The 18,899-nt window shown below is 45.0% G+C and overlaps 2 protein-coding genes across 2 annotated transcripts in view; one reads left to right on the top strand and one right to left on the bottom strand.

Annotated features, from left to right (window-relative positions):
• The window catches only part of ESS2 (ess-2 splicing factor homolog), a 38,088-nt gene extending 25,884 nt beyond the window's left edge, over window positions 1-12,204 (top strand). The window contains exons 6-10 of the mRNA XM_044275540.1: window positions 8,081-8,214; window positions 8,306-8,408; window positions 8,495-8,604; window positions 10,701-10,816; window positions 10,918-12,204. Of these exons, the coding sequence (XP_044131475.1) occupies window positions 8,081-8,214; window positions 8,306-8,408; window positions 8,495-8,604; window positions 10,701-10,816; window positions 10,918-11,203 (749 nt within the window). The 3' untranslated portion in view covers window positions 11,204-12,204. The remainder of the gene's footprint in view (window positions 1-8,080; window positions 8,215-8,305; window positions 8,409-8,494; window positions 8,605-10,700; window positions 10,817-10,917) is intronic.
• Window positions 12,205-12,227: 23 nt separating this feature from the next.
• On the bottom strand, window positions 12,228-15,327 carry LOC122924445 (testis-specific serine/threonine-protein kinase 1-like). Its single transcript, XM_044275539.1, has one exon. It carries the CDS (start codon window positions 14,467-14,469, stop codon window positions 13,381-13,383), a length of 1,089 nt encoding a protein of 362 aa, XP_044131474.1. The 5' UTR covers window positions 14,470-15,327; the 3' UTR covers window positions 12,228-13,380.
• Between the last annotated feature and the right edge of the window lie 3,572 nt (window positions 15,328-18,899).

Genomic DNA, 18,899 nt, shown 5'->3' with positions numbered 1-18,899 from the left:
CAGATGCATTTCGTTTTGCAGACAGCATCCGGACTGAACCCTGACCCATTAATTTCATTGGCTGTATTCACGTGAGCATTGTTTTGCACTGACCATCTTTCAAGAAAATTTGCAGTATGTTCTGTCTTTATCAGTTTTTCTTGCCGGACTGGTCCATTCAAGTTAGTGGGTCAGTGACAAAAACGGACAGCATCCAAATGCAGTCCATTTTTCACTGATGGTTGCTAGGAAATGCTGTGGGTAATAATTCAGTTTTTCTTCACACGTGGGAAAAATTGATGTTATATGGATACACTAACACTATTGCAGACAGAGAGGACACCCCCCTGAGCTTTCAGCTTGATATAAATCTAGCAGAGCAATGAATGGGGAGATCTCTGGATCCATGTGAGGTACAGGGCTGGTTCTAGCTTTGTTAGAAAGAGATTGTCATGTACTATATGATGTCTGATTTTCATTTTTTACGTTACTAGTGGGATAACCCCTTTAAGCCAGATTTACATGGGAACTTTATCATTCCCAATAATTGGCCCATGTAAAGGTGCCGCAGATCACCCAGTGAAGAAGCAAAATGCTTGTTCATTGGAAAGAATCATTTATGCTGCGCATTAAATCTTTTTTTTTCCATTGCGCCCCATGACAGCACCTGTGAGAGATCCTCCCCCCTCCGGACAGGAAACAGGAACTTCCCAGATCCTTAAATTGGTCCATTGCCTTCCGCCACTCAGTTCTTTCCTGTTTCCTGTCCAGGGACAGGAGGATTTCCTTCCAGGTCTATCCTTGGGCTGCAGGACCTCTAGGGTTAAATTGAGAGACCTAGTGGAGGTACCTGTCGGCGTAAGTCTCCACTATGAGCCGCTGAGAAGCCCGGTGTTTCTTTCTTCCTTTCAGCCATGGGGGGATGCCTGTAGCTGCCTCGGATCCCTGCCTAGCCGGCGAAGCTGCGGCGTGAGGGGGGGAGGTAATTCTTCTCCTCTCATGGAGGCAGGCCGAGTCGGAGCGTGCGTGTTGTGCCGGAAGTGACGCGTGCGTTCCACCGGCCGGAAGGGGAGGAGCGAACATTGCGGGCGTTGCGCGGCCCATTTGGAAAGGAAACGTCGGCCAGCCATCATGGAGGGTTATAGCAGCAGGCAATACCGACCGGACGGCTAGATCTGCCCTCCATTTGCCCCCTTGTGCAGACATCATGCAGGATGAAGGGGAAGGACAACTGCACGTTGAAAAGCAGGAGCAGCCTTCGGAAACCAGCACGGTACTCCTGGGGTAAGAGGGGTTAACCCCCGCCATCTCCCTTAGGGGAGTTGTGATTATGGCAGTGTTAGACTGATTAGGCTATTTTCTTATATGCAGGTTAAAGAAGCCCCTAGAAAGGCCACACATAAAACAAGATTTAAGGAATGTGGAATTTGCAAACGGAAGTTGGCCCCATCTTACCCCAAAACATGTTGCCAACCATGTCTGGATAATTTAGTGGCGGACGAGTCGCCATCTTTATTGCAGAGTATCCAGGAGTTAGTTAAAAATGAAGTTCGTTCTTCTGTGGAAGAACTTAAAAAATCCATTCCTAGCTCATCCAGACATAGGAAGGTTAAGACGGTAGTGAAGGATACTATTCAGTCTGATTCGGAGGTAGGCGCCATTGCAGATTCAGATTCTTCTTCTGAGGATTTGACAGGGAAGCTGTTGTTCAGAGCAGAAGATACGGATCTATTATTAAAAGCGGTTAGATCCACGATGGAGCTGGAGGAAGAAAAGGCATCCAGGTCTAGACCAGAACTTATGTTTGAGAGCCTAAAGCCCAAAAAGTGTAGGGTGTTCCCCATTCAGGACTGTATCAAAGACTTAATTAAACGTGAATGGGAGAAGCCTGACAAAAAGTTATTTATTCCCAGAGCGGTCAAGAGAAAATATCTCTTTGACGATCAGGAAGTGTCAGCCTGGCAGGAGGTTCCGAGAGTATACACCCCTGTAGCGAAGGTTAATAAAAAAGTCCGCTCTCCCGTTTGAAGATTTAGGATCCCTTAAAGATCCCATGGACAAAAGGGCTGATGCATACTTAAGGAAGAATTGGGAGGCATCCACTTCTGCCTTTAAGCCAAATATAGCAACTACTTCGGTAGCGAGGTCATTAAAGGTCTGGCTGGAGGAACTGGAGTCTCATATAGAAAACAAGACACCTAGGAATCAGCTTCTGGAGGCTATACCAACAATGTCCAGTGCAGTGGACTTTATCTCCGATGCCTCCGCGGATGCGTTGAGGCTTTCCGCTAGAGCGGCCTGCACTGTCCAACTCAGCCAGAAGGTCCTTTATGGTTGAAGGGGTGGAAGGGCGATGTGGCTTCGAAGTCTAAACTTTGTGCCCTCCCTTGCCAGGGAAATCTTTTGTTTGGGTCGGCCCTAGACGATATATTCTAGATAAGGCTTCCAATAAGAAAAAAGGATTTCTAGCACGGTCCTTTCCTAGGCAAGGGAAGCCATTTCGGAATAATGAGAGAAGGAAAAGTTTCGGGGATCAGAAGAAAAAAAAGGGAATGGAGATCCGATAAATCAAAAAGTGTGCTGTTTAAACCCAGACCTCAAACTTCTAGTTCCACTCAACAATGACGCCAGGCCCCAGGTAGGCGGTCGTCTTTCTTTGTTTTCTCCAGCCTGGCGAAATATTACCGCAAGCGCCTGGGTAAGGGGTAATATAGAGGAGGGCTACCGCCTAGACTTCAAAAGGTTACCACCCAGGACATTCAAAATGACTTCTCTAAACCAAAATTCTCCAAAACAGGCGGCACTTTTCGAAGAAATAAACAGCCTCCTGAAAAAGGCAGTCCTTGTTCCAGTCCCAAAAAACAAACAAGGGGAAGGTTTTTATTCAACCCTATTTCTGGTTCCCAAGCCCAACGGTTCGTTCAGACTGATAATAAATTTGAAAGGTCTCAACCAATATCTGTCCTACCAGAAATTCAGGATGGAATCCATCTGTTCCCCAACTGCGTCATGGCCTTAATAGATATAAAAGATGCCTACTATCATGTGCCTATTCATCCATTGTCTCAGAATGAGGATGGGAGAAGCAATCGTCCATTTACAGTTCAGAGCACTTCCCTTCGGGGTATCTCAGGCGCCGAGGCTCTTCACAAAGCTAATGGCGGAAATAAGAAGGTCAGACGTCATTATAATTTCATACCTGGACGACCTTCTCTTGGTAGGGCAGTCCCCAGAACTATTGAGATCTCAGATGCAGAAGGTCCTGGAGATCCTGATGAGCCTGGGCTGGTTAATAAATTGGGACAAATCGTCCCTGATTCCAACCTCCAAATGCGTTTTTTCTAGGTATTCTATTAGATTCTCGGACACAGAAATCTCATCTTCCGGCAGACAAGAAGAAAGTTATTCAGCAGAAGATCAGGTCTTTCAGCAAAACCATGGAAGTTTCCTTAAGAAAAGCAATGTCTATTCTGGGTCTGATGACGGCTTGTATTCCTGCTGTGAGGTGGGCCCAATTCAGGTCCAGAATACTTCAGTGGCACATTTTGACCAAATGGGACGGGAGGTTGTTGTCCCTGGATCGCAAGATCGTAATCCGGGGGTCAGTAACCCGGTCCCTAGCCTGGTGGCTAAATATTCAGAACCTCAGTCAGGGAGTAGAGTGGTTGAGGCACGACCCCTTAATAATGACCACTGACGCAAGCCCTTGGGGATGGGGGGCCCATTCAGTTTTAGTTTTTTTCCAAGGCCCTTGGTCAAAATCCCAGAGTGCTCAGTCCCAAAATGCCAGGGAATTAAGGGCAGTCCTATGTGCGTTAAAGGAAAGTCTCCCATGTTTGCCTCAACGACATGTCAGGATCTTATCCGACAACGCTTCAGTGGTAGCCTACATAAACAAGCAAGGGGGAACAAGATCCCCTCAACTAATGCAGCTAGCATCCAGGATCTTCTTACTAATACAGGGGAAAGCTCTTTCTCTTTCAGCAGTTCATTTGAAGGGCTCAGAGAATCACCAGGCGGACTTTCTTAGCACTCTAGGGCTGCAGCTAACGATTATTTGAATAATCGATTAGTTGCCGATTAATTTCTACGATTAATCGATTAATCGGGAAAAACGCCAAAATTACAAAACAGAGAGGTTTATATGATCTTACTTGAAAAATGATGTTCAAAGGCCATATTAAAACAAATTGTGGACGACACTATTATGGGGGATCTGTGGACGACACTATTATGGGGGATCTGTGGACGACACTATTATGGGGGATCTGTGGACGACACTATTATGGGGGATCTGTGGACGGCGCAGTTATGGAGAGGGGGATCTGTGGACGGCGTAGTTATGGAGAGGGGGATCTGTGGACGGCGTAGTTATGGAGAGGGGGATCTGTGGACGGCGTAGTTATGGAGAGGGGGATCTGTGGACGGCGTAGTTATGGAGAGGGGGATCTGTGGACGGCGTAGTTATGGAGAGGGGGATCTGTGGACGGCGCTGTTATGGAGAGGGGGATCTGTGGACGGCGCTGTTATGGAGAGGGGGATCTGTGGACGGCGCTGTTATGGAGAGGGGGAACTGTGGGTGGCGCTGTTATGGAGAGGGGGATCTGTGGATGGCGCAGTTATGGAGAGGGGGATCTGTGGGTGGCGCAGTTATGGAGAGGGGGATCTGTGGGTGGCGCAGTTATGGAGAGGGGGATCTGTGGGTGGCGCAGTTATGGAGAGGGGGATCTGTGGGTGGCGCAGTTATGGAGAGGGGGATCTGTGGGTGGCGCTGTTATGGAGAGGGGGATATGTGCACTGTTATGGGCATAACAGTGCACAGATCCCTTTCCTCATAACAGTGCACAGATCCCCCTTCCCATAGCAGTGCCATACACAGACCCCCCCCTCCTCCCCATAGCAGTGCTATACACAGACCCCCCTCCCCATAGCAGTGCCATAGACAGATCCTCCCCCCTCCCCATAGCAGTGCTATACACAGACCCCCCTCCCCATAGCAGTGCCATAGACAGATCCTCCCCCCTCCCCATAACAGCCCCGGCCCCGATGCTTATAAGTCGGACTAATCACCGCATCTTTATTTTACCTTTTTACAATGACGCTCCTGTAACAGCCAGGCAGAGCGGACGGCGGCGTAACGTCACTCACTCACGTGACGCACCTGCTCCGCCCACTTCATGAATGAAGGAGGCGGAGCAGGCGTGTCACGTGAGTGAGTGACGTTACGCCGCCGTCCGCTCTGCCTGGCTGTTACAGGAGCGTCATTGTAAAAAGGTAAAATAAAGATGCAGCGCCCGCCCGCATAGCAACGAATCGGCGATTATTCGATAACTGGATTCGTCGACAACGAATCCAGTTATCGAATATAATCGATTACATCGATTAATCGTTGCAGCCCTAAGTCACAGATTCAGTCAAGCCAATTGGTGTCTGAACCAGGAATTTTTTTCATCAAATAGAGGCCCTATGGGGATGTCCCACGATAGATCTTTTTGCTTCGGCGGAGAACAGGAAGTGCGAAAGGTTCTTTTCTCTGAGCAGGAAGGATCAGTCGATGGGCACAGATGCTCTCACAGCCATGGGGGAAAGGCCTAGTCTATGCTTTCCCTCCCATCAGCCTATTGCCTAGAGTGATCCAGAAGATCAGGGGGGAGCAAGCAACAGTAATTCTAATAGCACCGTTTTGGCCGAGAAGAGTCTGGTTTGCCTGGTTGAGGAGGCTGTCAATAGCCGACCCCTGGATACTTCCGGAAAGACAGGATCTATTATATCAGGGCCCTCTACATCATCCGGAAGTCAAGAACCTCCATCTGACGGCATGGATTTTGAGAGGACATTCTTCAGGTCTAAGGGCCTATCAGAACAAGTCATTGGGACTCTTCTAGCTAGTAGGAAAAAAGTCACCTCCGAGATTTATCTCTGGGTATGGAAGACCTTCCTCCGGTTTGCAGGGCCAGGCCTCGATTTGAGCTCGCCCAACATTATGTTAATTTTAGATTTTTTACAGGAAGGCCTTAACAAAAAGCTTAAGCCTAGCACTCTCAGGGTCCAGGTCTCAGCACTCAGTGTCCTATTTGATTTTAGATTGGCCACTTATCCTTGGGTCAAAAGGTTCATTAAGGGGTCCTCTAGACTATGTTCTATAGTTAAATCTAAATCAGCCCCATGGGACCTTAACCTGGTCCTGTCCGCTCTAACCAAGGCTCCGTTCGAGCCTCTTGGGGACATCCCCTTAAAGATGCTGTCATATAAGACTATTTTTAGTGGCCAATACATCTGCTAGACAAGTAGGTGAACTATCTGCTTTATCATCTTCCCCTCTATATACTCAGATTCTGGAGGATAGAATTGTATTCAGACCGGATCCTGCATTCCTGCCCAAAGTAGTGTCTGTATTCTATAGATCTCAGGAAATAGTTCTCCCTTCCTTTTGTCAGGACCCAAAGAATGAAGGGGGAAAAGCTTTTCATACTTTAGACATCAGAAGGTGTGTCTGTGCTTATTTAGAGTCTACGAAGGGCTTTAGAAAAACCCTGCAACTCTTTGTGCAGTTTCAGGGTCAGAATAGGGGTTCGAAAGTTGTGAGCCGTACCTTAGCCAGTTGGATCAAAAGAGTGATAGGTCTGGCATATTCTCAATCAGATTGTCAGGTCCCTTCAGATTTTTCAGCTCATTCCACTAGGGCAGTGGCCTCTTCCTGGGCAGAAAAAGGGTGCGCTACTATTGATCAGATCTGTAGGGCAGCAACGTGGAGTTCCCCCTCTACGTTTTACAAGCACTATAGGTTAGACCTTTCATCTGTGCAGGATATGTCTTTTGGGAGAAAGGTGCTGCAGGCTGTAGTCCCTCCCTAATGGTTATCTAGTCTAGTCTCTCACAGGTGCTGTCATTGGGCGTAATGGAAATACTTAAATTACTCTTACCGGTAATATGTTTTCCATGAGCCCATGACAGCACCTACATAATTCCCTCCCTATAAAAAAAAAATATATATATAGTAGGCAAATAAAAAAAAAAAGATTTTTTAATAATAAAAAAAATTAATATATATAATATATTATATACATAAAAGATGATGTAAAGGAGAAATCTATATTTTGTGCCAAAGAAGAGATATGCCTAGCATATATTTGGCGCAGTTTTTTTCTGGTTTGTTTTCTTTTTGTTGTGTTACTAGTTTCACTATATATAGGTGCATTGCTGGTCCCAGGAATCTTGTCAAGTACTGAGTGGCGGAAGGCAATGGACCAATTTAAGGATCTGGGAAGTTCCTGTTTCCTGTCCGGAGGGGGGAGGATCTCTCACAGGTGCTGTCATGGGCTCATGGAAAACATATTACCGGTAACAGTAATTTAAGTATTTTTGGGCAGCAGATTGAGCAGTAATTAGCTGTAGAGAAACAATGAAGGGGAGGTGTCGCTCGCTGGAGCACTACTGCCCTTTAAAACTGCTTAAAGGGGTTGTCTTCCTTCAGCAAGTGGCATCTGTTATGTAGATAAAGTTAATGCAAGGTACTTACTAATGTATTGTTGTCCATATTGCTTCCTTTGCTGGCTGGATTCATTTTTTCTATCACAATATACACTGCTCGTTTCCATGGTTATAACCACCCTGCAATCAGTGGCCACGCTTGCACACTATAAGAAAAAGCCTCAGGCTCTCTGGTGGCCGGGACCTTAGTAACAGACTTCCACCGACCTTATATAGATGGCCTGTCCTAAGAATTGGTCACCAATTTTTTCAGCTTACAAAGACATTTATAGTTTTGGATACTGATCCGTCAAAAGATGACCTGAGAAGTGCTGAATGGATTCACATTTATGGTACTTCCTGCTCGGAAAAATACATTTTTTTTTTTTTGCACGTTTTAAAACGCAATCTCATGTTGTTTTTTAAGTCAATGAGGGAGATTTATCAAAGTGGTGTAAAATAGAACTGGCTTAGTTGCCCATAGCAACCTATTAGATTCCACCTTTCACTTTTCACAGCTCCCTTGTAAAATGAAAGGTGGAATTGTTTGCTAGGGGCATCTAAGTCAGTTCTACTTTACTCTAGTTTGATAAATCTCCCCCAATGTCCTCACAATAGTTTTTCTTTCTAGGTGTACCAGACAATGATGCTATATTCAAAAAGCCTCGGGAGGTAGTCCATAAAAACACTCGTTTCCAGAAAGACCCCTTCAGTCAAGCCTTGAGTAAAACGCAGCTCCAACAGGCAGCCGCTCTGAACGCCCAGGTAAATTCTTCTTGTCGTGTCTCATCGTCTGCGCTTGCTTCTGTGCTTGTGAATACTCCCACTGACAGTCATGTGCTTTGCTTGTGTGCAGTACAAACAAGGGAAGGTTGGTCCAGATGGAAAGGAACTCATACCGCAAGAGTCTCCAAAAGTCAATGGCTTTGGATTTGTAGCTACCCCGTCTACTGCCCCAGGTTTGTACACAAATCTTGTGTCGTCCTATAGTTCTTGAATGTTCTGTTTTACAATCATTTTTTTTCATTTTTTTCCCCCATCACAGGAGTGGATGACTCTCCACTTATGACATGGGGTGAGGTTGAGAGCACTCCCTTTCGTTTGGATGGATCAGAGACGCCATATTTAGAGAAGACACCTGGGCCATCATTTAAGGTAATAACTTTGTCACTCAGTAAATGTTAGCTGCCCTCTATTTATTTCTGTGGGACTACCGACAATAGCCAGACGCTGGTTCAGCTATTCCCAGCAGTCCCATAAAAGTGAATGGAGTGGTGGCCGCACTTGCACTGTGCTCTCTTCGTTTATTTCTATGGGACTTCCGAAGAAAGCGGAGTGCTCTCTCAGCTATTTTTAGAACTCCCATAGAAGTGAATATAGAGCATGCTGCGCTTATACGGTGCACTCCATTCTAGAGATAGGTGGGGATCCCAGAGGTAGAGCCTGCACCTGTCTGACATTGGCATATGCTAGCAATATACCACTAATGGGTGAGATGGTACAAGCTCTTTAACAACTGAACTCTTGGTAGTCATCTGTTTCTGCCAAAATGTCATAGAAGTGGTCGAGAGCATGGTGTTTCCCTCTAAAAAAAAAAAAATCACTTGTGACAGATAAGAAAGGTAGTGGCCCTCAAATCTTTAAAATGTGGCATTGTGGATGCAGTCCCAACAGGACATGCAATGGCTGTTATTTGTGCAACCTGGACTGTTGCCTCAGTCACCGGGCAAAACTACTTCTAGAGTCCTGAGGGCTTAATAAGTCAGCTTGTAGAGTGTTTGTTCTATTGCTCTTGGTTTGAATTTATTGGACTTCCCTCTATGGCATCCATTTGCCCCTTAAGTGTAGTTATTGCTATGTAACATAGTTGATGATAAGGTTGGAAATAAAACTGCGGTCCTTCAAGTATAGCCTGTATTCCCACTCTGTTGATCGAGGGAAATAAAAATATCTCTGAGAGGTGCCATCTGACCTATATTAGGCAGACATGTTCCTAAGGGTAGCGGTCATATTAAAATAAGCAGTCGTGTGTATAAGAAACGCTATACCTGGCTATTATATGACTTTTAGTAGCATTCTTCAGTAGTTTCCCCTTTGCATGCTACATCTTTTAATTATCTGTTTTCCCTGAGCTCTGCTCCAAAGTGGCCAGAGACTAACTAGATGTCTCCCATACACAGTATACACATGTTCACATATAGAAAAGAGGAGATCCTACTCCCCTGTCTCTCGAAGGAGAGATGCTATGAATCCAGTACTGGAGTGAGAGAGAGAACACTGCCCGTCTTTGCAACTGCTCCCTCCATCTCCAACGGCTGTAAACCTCTATTTCTCGTCCCTAAAGACAGATTTTAGCAGTGACTTAAGAGTGAGTGATCAGTGCAGGAGAAAGGGGGGGGGAGGGGGAGGGGGAGACTGGAGTCTGATAAATAAATAAAGAAGCATTTGTTTGTAATGAGGTATATTACAAAGTGTCTTATCTCTGCTTGTAATATTTATTTATGGGAAAATTTGACACAGTGGATACTTTTGAAATCCTTTCATCGACCCTATTTTTTTATTTTTTTTAATAATGCCCCTGAACTTGCTCTACCAAAAATAAGAGTTCCCCTCCTCTGCTCCCTGCTGCTCTGTTGTAGTGATGAAGTTCTGTTCTGCAATGCCTCTGGTCCCTGGCCTGTCAACTTTCAGATGGGGTCACATGTGGTTCTGAAGTCAATCCCCAGCCTCTCTGGTGACAAGTCCCCAAGTTGCACATGACTCGGCAGTGAAACCAGCGATTGGCTTCAGTGGCGTCTGTGAACCCATCTGGAAGTTTACAAGCTGGGGATCAGAGGTTTTGCTGAACTGAGTGGCAGAGAAATGATGAGTAGTTTTTAGGATTTTAGGTGGATCCCATTTTGGGGCATAATTTAAAAGATATTAATGATGAACCACCCATTTAAGGGGTTTCTTGGAATTCAGAATACATGTCTGGTTTCTTTTAGAAGCATTGCCACACAACCGCCAATCGACAGGTTGTGTGTGGCATTACAGCTCAGCCATTTTTAATCCTGTACAAGGTTTGGACATTACATAGAATCCATGTTGAATATTGCCAGGGATCTGAGTCCATGGATATGACTGGTCTGTCTGCTTATTTGTATGACACCAGAAGATCATTGTTGGTCGGATTTACTCCAAAACTATAAAACCTTTTTTCAGACCTTTTTGATTAAAGTTTACAAACCATATTTCACTGTTTGTTTCAGATCCTGGAGCCTGGTCGTAGAGAACGATTGGGTCTGAAAATGGCAAATGAAGCTGCTGCAAAGAATAGAGCAAACAAGCAGGAAGCGTTAAGGAGAGTGACTGAGAACCTGGCCAAGTAAGTGCCGCCTGTTATTAAAATGGCTTTAGCCGTTCAGATTTTCATTGTCCTTTTCATTGTATTTTCATTCATTTTCAATGTTTTTTATTTTTCCACAGCTTGACACCTAAGGGACTCAGCCCGTCCATGTCTCCTGCTCTTCAGCGTTTGGTGAATAGGACGTCAAGCAAATACACAGATAAAGCTCTAAGGGCCAGCTACACCCCATCTCCTTCTCACACTGGCTCTCATGGCTATAAAACCCCAGGGGGCTCACGTCTGACGCCTACTGTTACCCCCACTCCAGGAGCTGCTTCACAAACTCCTACTGTACCTGATCCCACCTCCATAACCGATGATTTACTACATTTACCCAAACGAAGAAAAGCAGCCGATTACTTTTAAGCTGTGGGAAGGAAATTGCTATGCATGACTGTGTTAGGTGGGACCTTGTGACTATTGAGGGACCAGACTGTAAATATTACTCTCTTTATAGAGAATGATGATGGATATGCTAATTTAATAGCAACGGTTTGTGTTAATATACTTCTTTTTAATAATTTAAATGCAGTGTTGCTCAAAGACTTAAAGGGGTTCAAGTTTTTTTTTGGGGGGGGGGCAAAAAGCAGGGGGCAGGTAAAAAAACAAAAAACAAAAAAAGAAAACACCTCCCCCGAGCCTACTTTAGTCCAATTCTGCAGCTCGGCTTTCTCTACAGGGCTGCAGTAGTGATGTCTCTTATACCACTGCAGCCTATCGTTGGCCTCAGCAGTCTTGTGCCGTACACCACTGAGGCTACTGATTGGCTGCAGCAATGCTGGTTCGAAGAGAGTTTTGTTAGGCAAGTAACGTATGTTCTTACCAGCCTCCCTGCAGTTTGCCCGCAGGAAAATCTTGGACAACTCCTTTCATGTTTGTACAGTATACCTTCTTGCACCTTGGAAGTTTTATATTTTGGGAACATTGATAAAAATGTTGTCTCCTCTGTATTTTTTTTTTTTTTTTTTTTTATCAGCCAGGGTAATATGTTAATGCTGCTGTTTTCCTGCTCACCTTGCTAACCATTTATAGCAGGGAACGGCAACCTCGACACGCCAGCTGTTGTGAAACTACAACTCCCAGCGTACACACTTGGTCAGCTTTGAGTTTTATGCTATTTGACACTACTGCCGGGTCGTCCAAATAGCGCTAATATATTTCTCCTACTGGAAGCAGTGTCAATAAAACCTCTTAAGACAAATCTTCTATATTATATAAATGTATTCCCTAAAAGGAGAGTCTATCATACTTGTAAAACAAGAGGGGCAAATATCTGATTATAACCAAGTGGAGATATATTACTACCATGATGAAAATAATTAACAGAATAACTTTTTTTTTTTTTTTTTTTTTTTTTTTTTTTTTTATATATATTACAGAGCAGAGGATGCATAAAATACTGGAAAAAAAATGGTCTTTTCTGGTGTGTGTGTTTTTTTTTTTTTTTTTTTTGGAGCCAAAGCAGGTTATTTTGGGAGAGGAAAGCTTAAACTTCTTCCTGATGGATCCACTAGTAGCTTTGCCTCAGAAACTGCCATTAAAAGCTATGTTTGACACCACCCTAAATGTGGCCATAGGCAATAGCCATTGCTTTTCATCCCCCATACACGTGCATGCTTGGCCGAGTGTGATCATGTTCAAAATGGGGTGAGGGGAATACATGGCTGCCAGACACCTCTGGCTTGTGAATTAATCTCCCTTGAGAATAAAGCACCTGACATGTTGAAAACCAATAAGTCCTAACTCTTCTGTCACCTGACATCTGGAGTCGAGGGAAAGTTGGGATACCTCAATACATATTAAGTGGTGTTGATGTATGGCCACTTTAAGGGTCCATTTACACGTCCATAGTGTATTCTAGATCCACAATACACCCGGCCGGCACCCCCATAGTACTGCCTATTCTTGTCCGGACAAGAATAGGATATATTCAATTTTTTTCCCCCAAAGCCGCGGACCTTAATATTGGGGGAGCGCTCCAGAAATGCGGACAGCACACTCTGTGCTGTACGTATCATTCCTGCCCCATAGAGAATGAATGGGTCCGCAATGTGCTGAACCGATGCGGACCCATTCTACAGACGTGTGAATGGACCCTTAGAGATGAGATTAGTAGCAGTCTGCTGAATGGGATGCTACAAACACCAATGCCTTGTCACTCATGCATGCATATGAAGAGGTGCTGATGGTAAAACGTATAGATGGTGTACCAAAAGCAGGCTCTTTACTTACCTTTAAATAATAAGTGAACACAGGGTGATCCTGCTGCAGTGAGCAATGACATCCGCTGTTGATAGTGACATGACATGTCTACACTATTAGACCTGACCTCTGCTCTTTTGAGTCAGTTTCCATCCACCTACACTAAAATAAAATTTCTAGCCTGGGTCAAGTAAGATGAATAACATGACATTAGGTAGCTATAGTGTAGGAGATTAAAAATGGAAAATCTGGTTTAGTAGGTAAGTGTCTGTGAATGGTTATGCCTTTGGAAAATAACAACAATTGAACTATGCACTGAGAAAAACACATTTTTGAATGAGCTAACTACTTGCAACTGGTATATGATGACTGACTATTGCAGCTCCGTCTTTGCTTGATGTGTTTGTGTCTGCTGCTGTCTTTACTGGCTCTTGCTGCAGAAGTCTATCTTGGAGACTTGCCTCCTCAGAAGTCTGGTCTTCCTTTTGTGTTTGGGATTTAGGAGTGGCTTTTTCTTTGTTTGCGGCCTCTTGCTTAAAATAAGAAATCTGATCAGCAGAGTTCACATCCTTTTTACTTTGAAGGGGAAGTTCAGATCCTTTAGCTTTTGAGAGAGGCTGAAGCCAGCTATGGTTCAAAATTTCATTTATGGTTAGACGCTGGCGTACGTCTGGCTGAAGCATGTGGATAATGATGTCTTTACAGTCATTAGAAAGATGTTTAGATCGTGGAAAGTCTATATGGTGTTGCTTCTGTATACGTAACATCTTCTTTATGTTGGAATCATCATAAGGCATTGAACCAGAGACCATTATAAATAATATCACTCCAAGGCTCCAGATATCATAGAGCTTAGGTTCATAGGGTATTCCTTGTAAGACCTCTGGCGCAGCATAAGCAGCAGATCCACAGTAAGTTTTACTGAAGACCATTTCACTACTGTTGCCTAAACGTCTAGCGAAACCAAAGTCTGAAAGTTTAATGTTGTACGCTTTATCCAATAGAATATTCTCACACTTCAGATCTCTGTGGACAATATCTAAATCATGGCAATATTTTACAGCCGTGGCTAGTTGATAGAACAATTTTCGTGCCACGTCTTCTGGTATTGGTCCTCTGCTCTTGATGAATTCCAACAAGTCCCCTTGGGCACCCAGCTCCATTACAATATATACCTTGCCCACAGATGTCTCAAAGATTTCGTACGTCTTTATGATAGACTGATGGTTCATGACAGTCAGGATCTCCATTTCACGGGGAAGGAACTTCTGCAAAAAATCTGGTGGAGATTTTCTACGATTAATAATCTTCACAGCAACACTGCATTTTAGACGTTCTGAGAATGCTGACTTAACTTTTGCATATGAGCCTTCACCTAAGATTATGCCAATTTTGTATCCTCTTACTTTAAGTACGGCAGAGTCGTCCATGACTGGTTGAGAATTTGGTGAGATGTTATTCTACATTGTAATTAGTATATTTTTCTACTGCATGTGGGTGTTCTAGAGCGTAGTGATGTCATACTACTTCTAGTTTCACAATGCCAGACAATGTCATTCGATGCCACAACACAGGACAGTTACTGTAAAAAAATAAATAAAAATCTCTTAGGCCCCATGCACTCGACCAATACGGTCACGTGCATGAGGTCTTGTGCGGGTGTACAGCTTGCGATACATGGTTAGACTAGGTTTACACTGGCACACGCAAGAAGCATAACCATATGGCTCCAATAACTTGCCAGAGGCCTTGATTGGGACAATATACATTGGTATACAACAGACAAATGCTCTAATTATATTGGACAGCTGTCTCAGAAGGCACTGGGAACAGTTTGTGGACATCAGGGTGACCATATTAAACCATCAGACCTGAAGATTGCAGTACTGGGATATTGTAGGTGAGATGACAAAAAAGGCCCTTGCATTTTTTGAGCTACACTATCTGTGTTGATTACAGTGCAGAAAAATAAATGTGATAGGAGTTTTCTCCAATCCCAGCCATTCATACTGGTGGGCGGCTATCATACCTATACTCCAGTGGGTGGGCCGGCAGGCACCATTAACTACATGTATGTGGGGATGCAGGAAGGGTTATCTAACTGCAAGTTACATCTACGTGACAATAAGTGAATTGGTTAAAGTGATCTGTCTCCACAAACAATTTTTATTAAATGGCTTTTCTCACTTCAGCAAATGGCATTTATCATGTAGGGACCGTTAATACAAGCCACTTATTAATGTATTGTGATTGTTCCTATTGCTTCCTTTGCTACCTTGATTAATTAATCCAGGGCTGGCCAACCTGCGGCTCTCCAGCTGTTGCAAAACTACAACTCCCAGTCTGCCTACAGCTATCCGCCTACAGCAGGGAATGGTGGGAGTTGTAGTTTAACAGCTGGAGAGCCGCAGGTTGGCCAGCCCTGAATTAATCCATCGAATTATACACTGCTAATTTCCAGGGGTTGCGGCCACCGTTGCAGCACAGATACTAGGTGGCTAGGACAGCAGCTGCTGCACGCCTATGTAAGACAGCTTCTTTAATGAAGGCACATGTATTCACTATCTTTGTATGTCCATTAGCCCCTGCTAGTGTCAGGGCTTAGTAGGATGCCAGTGTAAGACCACATTCACACAACAAAAATCATGTATCTGCAAAATACGGGCAACGGTCGTGTGCACCCTGCATTGTTGTGTGGACCCATTGATCCGCAAGATGCACCCAAAGATAGGACATGTCCTATCTTTTGCGGTGCAGAGGCATGGAGCCTGAAAAACACAGAAGGGCTTCTGTGTGCTTCCAGGTCTGTGCCCGGACATGGTCATCCCATGACATGCCTCTGCAGTTATTAAAAATCACTCTGTCCTTAATGGGAGTCGGCCCCATATTCCAGTTAGTGCTCACGCACACGGCCGTTGATTTTTTCCACATCCGATCCACATTTTTTACGGGTTGAATGCGGGCCAATTCACTTCAATGGGGCCGCAAAGATGTGCTGTCCACATCTGCACGTCCATTCTGCAGCATCCGCAAAAAAATGGAACATGTCCTATTCTTGACCTTTTTACAGACAAGGATAGGACAGTTCTATATAGGGAAGGATGTTCCGTTCCGCAAAATGCACAGCGCATACGAGCAGTCTTAACAGGGCTTAACTGAGAGCAGACACCTGCTGTTGTTTCCAGCGTTGTCCGTCTAGAAAGGACATGACCTTTCTTGGAGTGTTTGCGGCTAGGAACCGGGGCTGTATGAACTGCCCACTGAAAACAAAAGAAGGTGGACTCTGTGTGACTGCTGGTGGCTTTTTAGAGTTAAATCTATACCAAATTACGCTGAAGAAAGACTCCATGTGAACAGGGCCAAATGCTTACTTGGCATGCTAAAAATTTCAGTGCTGAATCTGCACCAAAATCCCATGCCTTTTCCACATTGTTTTTTTTAAAATGGGATTTTCTGTTTTAGGCCTCTTTCGCACTTGCGTTGTCCGGATCCGGCGTGTACTCCACTTGCCGGAATTACACGCCGGATCCAGAAAAACGCAAGTGTACTGAAAGCATTTGAAGACGGATCCGTCTTCAAAATGCGTTCAGTGTTACTATGGCATCCAGGACGCTATTAAAGTCCTGGTTGCCATAGTAGGAGCGGGGGAACGGTATACTTACAGTCCGTGCGGCTCCCGGGGCGCTCCAGAATGACGTCAGTGCGCCCCATGCTCATGGATGACGTGCCATGCGATCACGTGATCCATGCGCTTGGGGCGCCCTGACGTCACTCTGGAGCGCCCCGGGAGCCGCGCGGACGGTAAGTATGCTGCTCCCTGCTCCCCACTACACTTTACCATGGCTGGCAGGACTTTAGCGTCCCAGCAGCCATGGTAACCATTGAGAAAAAGCTAAACGTCGGATCCGGCAATGCGCCGAAACGACGTTTAGCTTAAGGCCGGATCCGGATCAATGCCTTTCAATGGGCATTAATTCCGGATCCGGCCTTGCGGCAAGTCTTCCGGATTTTTGGCCGGAGCAAAAAGCGCAGCATGCTGCGGTATTTTCTCCGGCCAAAAAACGTTCCGTTCCGGAACTGAAGACATCCTGATGCATCCTGAACGGATTTCACTCCATTCAGAATGCATTAGGATAAAACTGATCAGGATTCTTCCGGCATAGAGCCCCGACAACGGAACTCTATGCCGGAAGAAAAGAACGCAAGTGTGAAAGAGCCCTTAATGTGTCTTTTTAGCACAGTCATTGATGTCGTTTTTAGATTTCCTATTCATTTCAAAGGAATTGGTCTCGTCACAGTGCCTATCTCGCCACATTGCATTGGAGAAGCCTGGTTGCCAGCCTGCTTCCTTTAGACTATGGCCCCCTGTTGAAATACTTGATTTTCCCCTGCAAAGACTATGTGAAAGACTTTGGCTCCATGGCAATTGAACTGTATTCGTGTAGTCTGAGTGCCATTCACCTAATAATATGCACTCAGACCGGAGCTATCTGGGGATATGTTAAATGTCTATGTTTTATGCAATAGCTGCACAGTTAAATGTTCTTATGTCTTTTATTGTCTTTTGCTACCATCTGGCTAATGAAGTTTTGCCTCTGCCCTTGGAGATAAATTGGATTACTTCCCAATTGTCTCCAGGACAGAAGACATTGTGTAAAACTGTGTATTCTCCTGCCTGTGATAATTACATTAACCCATTGTGTAGGGTAATTGTATCACAGGCAGAGGGGAGGATTTTGTGTGGGATTGTCTTACTGTATTGCACGTGTACTGGTTGTTTTACAAAACCCTGTGGGTGGTACTAATGTTATATAAGAACAATAAACCCACAGCTCTGGCTGTCTACTGCCTTACCCTCAACACGGAGCTTGGTCTCGTTCTTGGGGGGATTCACTGTATGCTGTTAGAGACTGATTGCTAGGAGTGTAAGCCGCTTGGGTGCGTTTCCTATTCGTCTGCTAGCAGCTATTCGTGAGGTTCCGTTCGGAGTTTGGAGCATTCCCTTGTATGCTATTCAGGAGTTTGGTGTAGCTGTGCCTGTAGATCTGGAAGGGGAAGATCGCCTAAACTGTTTTAACCCCTTTTATGCCGGACGTGCCGTTACAGGCACCAAAAAGTCGCTTTTTTCCCTCAATGTGGGTCTCTGATCCATGCGCGGAAAACAAAATTCTGTATTAAAGGGCATCAGTCAGCAGATTTGTACCTATGAAACCAGCTGCATGTGCGCTTGGCAGCTGTGTTGGTCCCATGTTCATATGTGGCGTATAATAAAAAGTATGTTTTAATATATGCAAATGAGAGTCAAGAAGCAACTCCCTGTTACACCTAGAGGCACTGCTCTCTCTGCAACCTCTCCACTTTGACAGGGCTAGGCAGTAATAATGTCCTCACGTCTGGTCCTGTCAATCAAGGTGGAGATAGCTCGGCAGTGGCAGAGAAAGCAGAGAATCTAGGTGTAATGGCAACACCCCCTTTTCGACTAGAGGGGAGGGTGAGGGGGGGCCCAGGTGTCGGGCCGCACTGAAGAGATACTGATGACCTATCCAGTAAAAAACACTTGGAAAACCCCTTTTATTTTCTTTTTCTTTTAGGCCCCCTGCACACGAACGTGTGCTTCCCGTTGCCGTATTGCGGACCCGCAATACACGGGTGCCGTTCCGTGGGCATTCCACATAATGGATGCGGACCCATTCACTCAAATTGGTCCGCAAATCCAGAGATGCAGAATGGTGCGGAGCGGAACGGAACGGAGTGCTTCTGTGGGGTTTCGTCCCGTACTTCCGTTCCGCAAAAAGATAGAACATGTCCTATCTTTTTGCGGAACGGCCAGCTCGCGGACCGATTAAAGTGAATGTGTCCG

Source organism: Bufo gargarizans, chromosome 1, assembly GCF_014858855.1.
Source record: "Bufo gargarizans isolate SCDJY-AF-19 chromosome 1, ASM1485885v1, whole genome shotgun sequence".
NCBI classification, from domain to species: domain Eukaryota; kingdom Metazoa; phylum Chordata; class Amphibia; order Anura; family Bufonidae; genus Bufo; species Bufo gargarizans.
The sequence above is the reverse complement of the archived record's forward strand: the minus strand, read 5'-3'. Positions and strand labels throughout refer to the sequence as shown.

What these genes read in the sequence shown, in the direction of transcription:
- LOC122924445 (XM_044275539.1), bottom strand. Translation starts at nt 14,469, where the DNA reads ATGGACGACTCTGCCGTACTTAAAGTAAGAGGATACAAAATTGGCATA.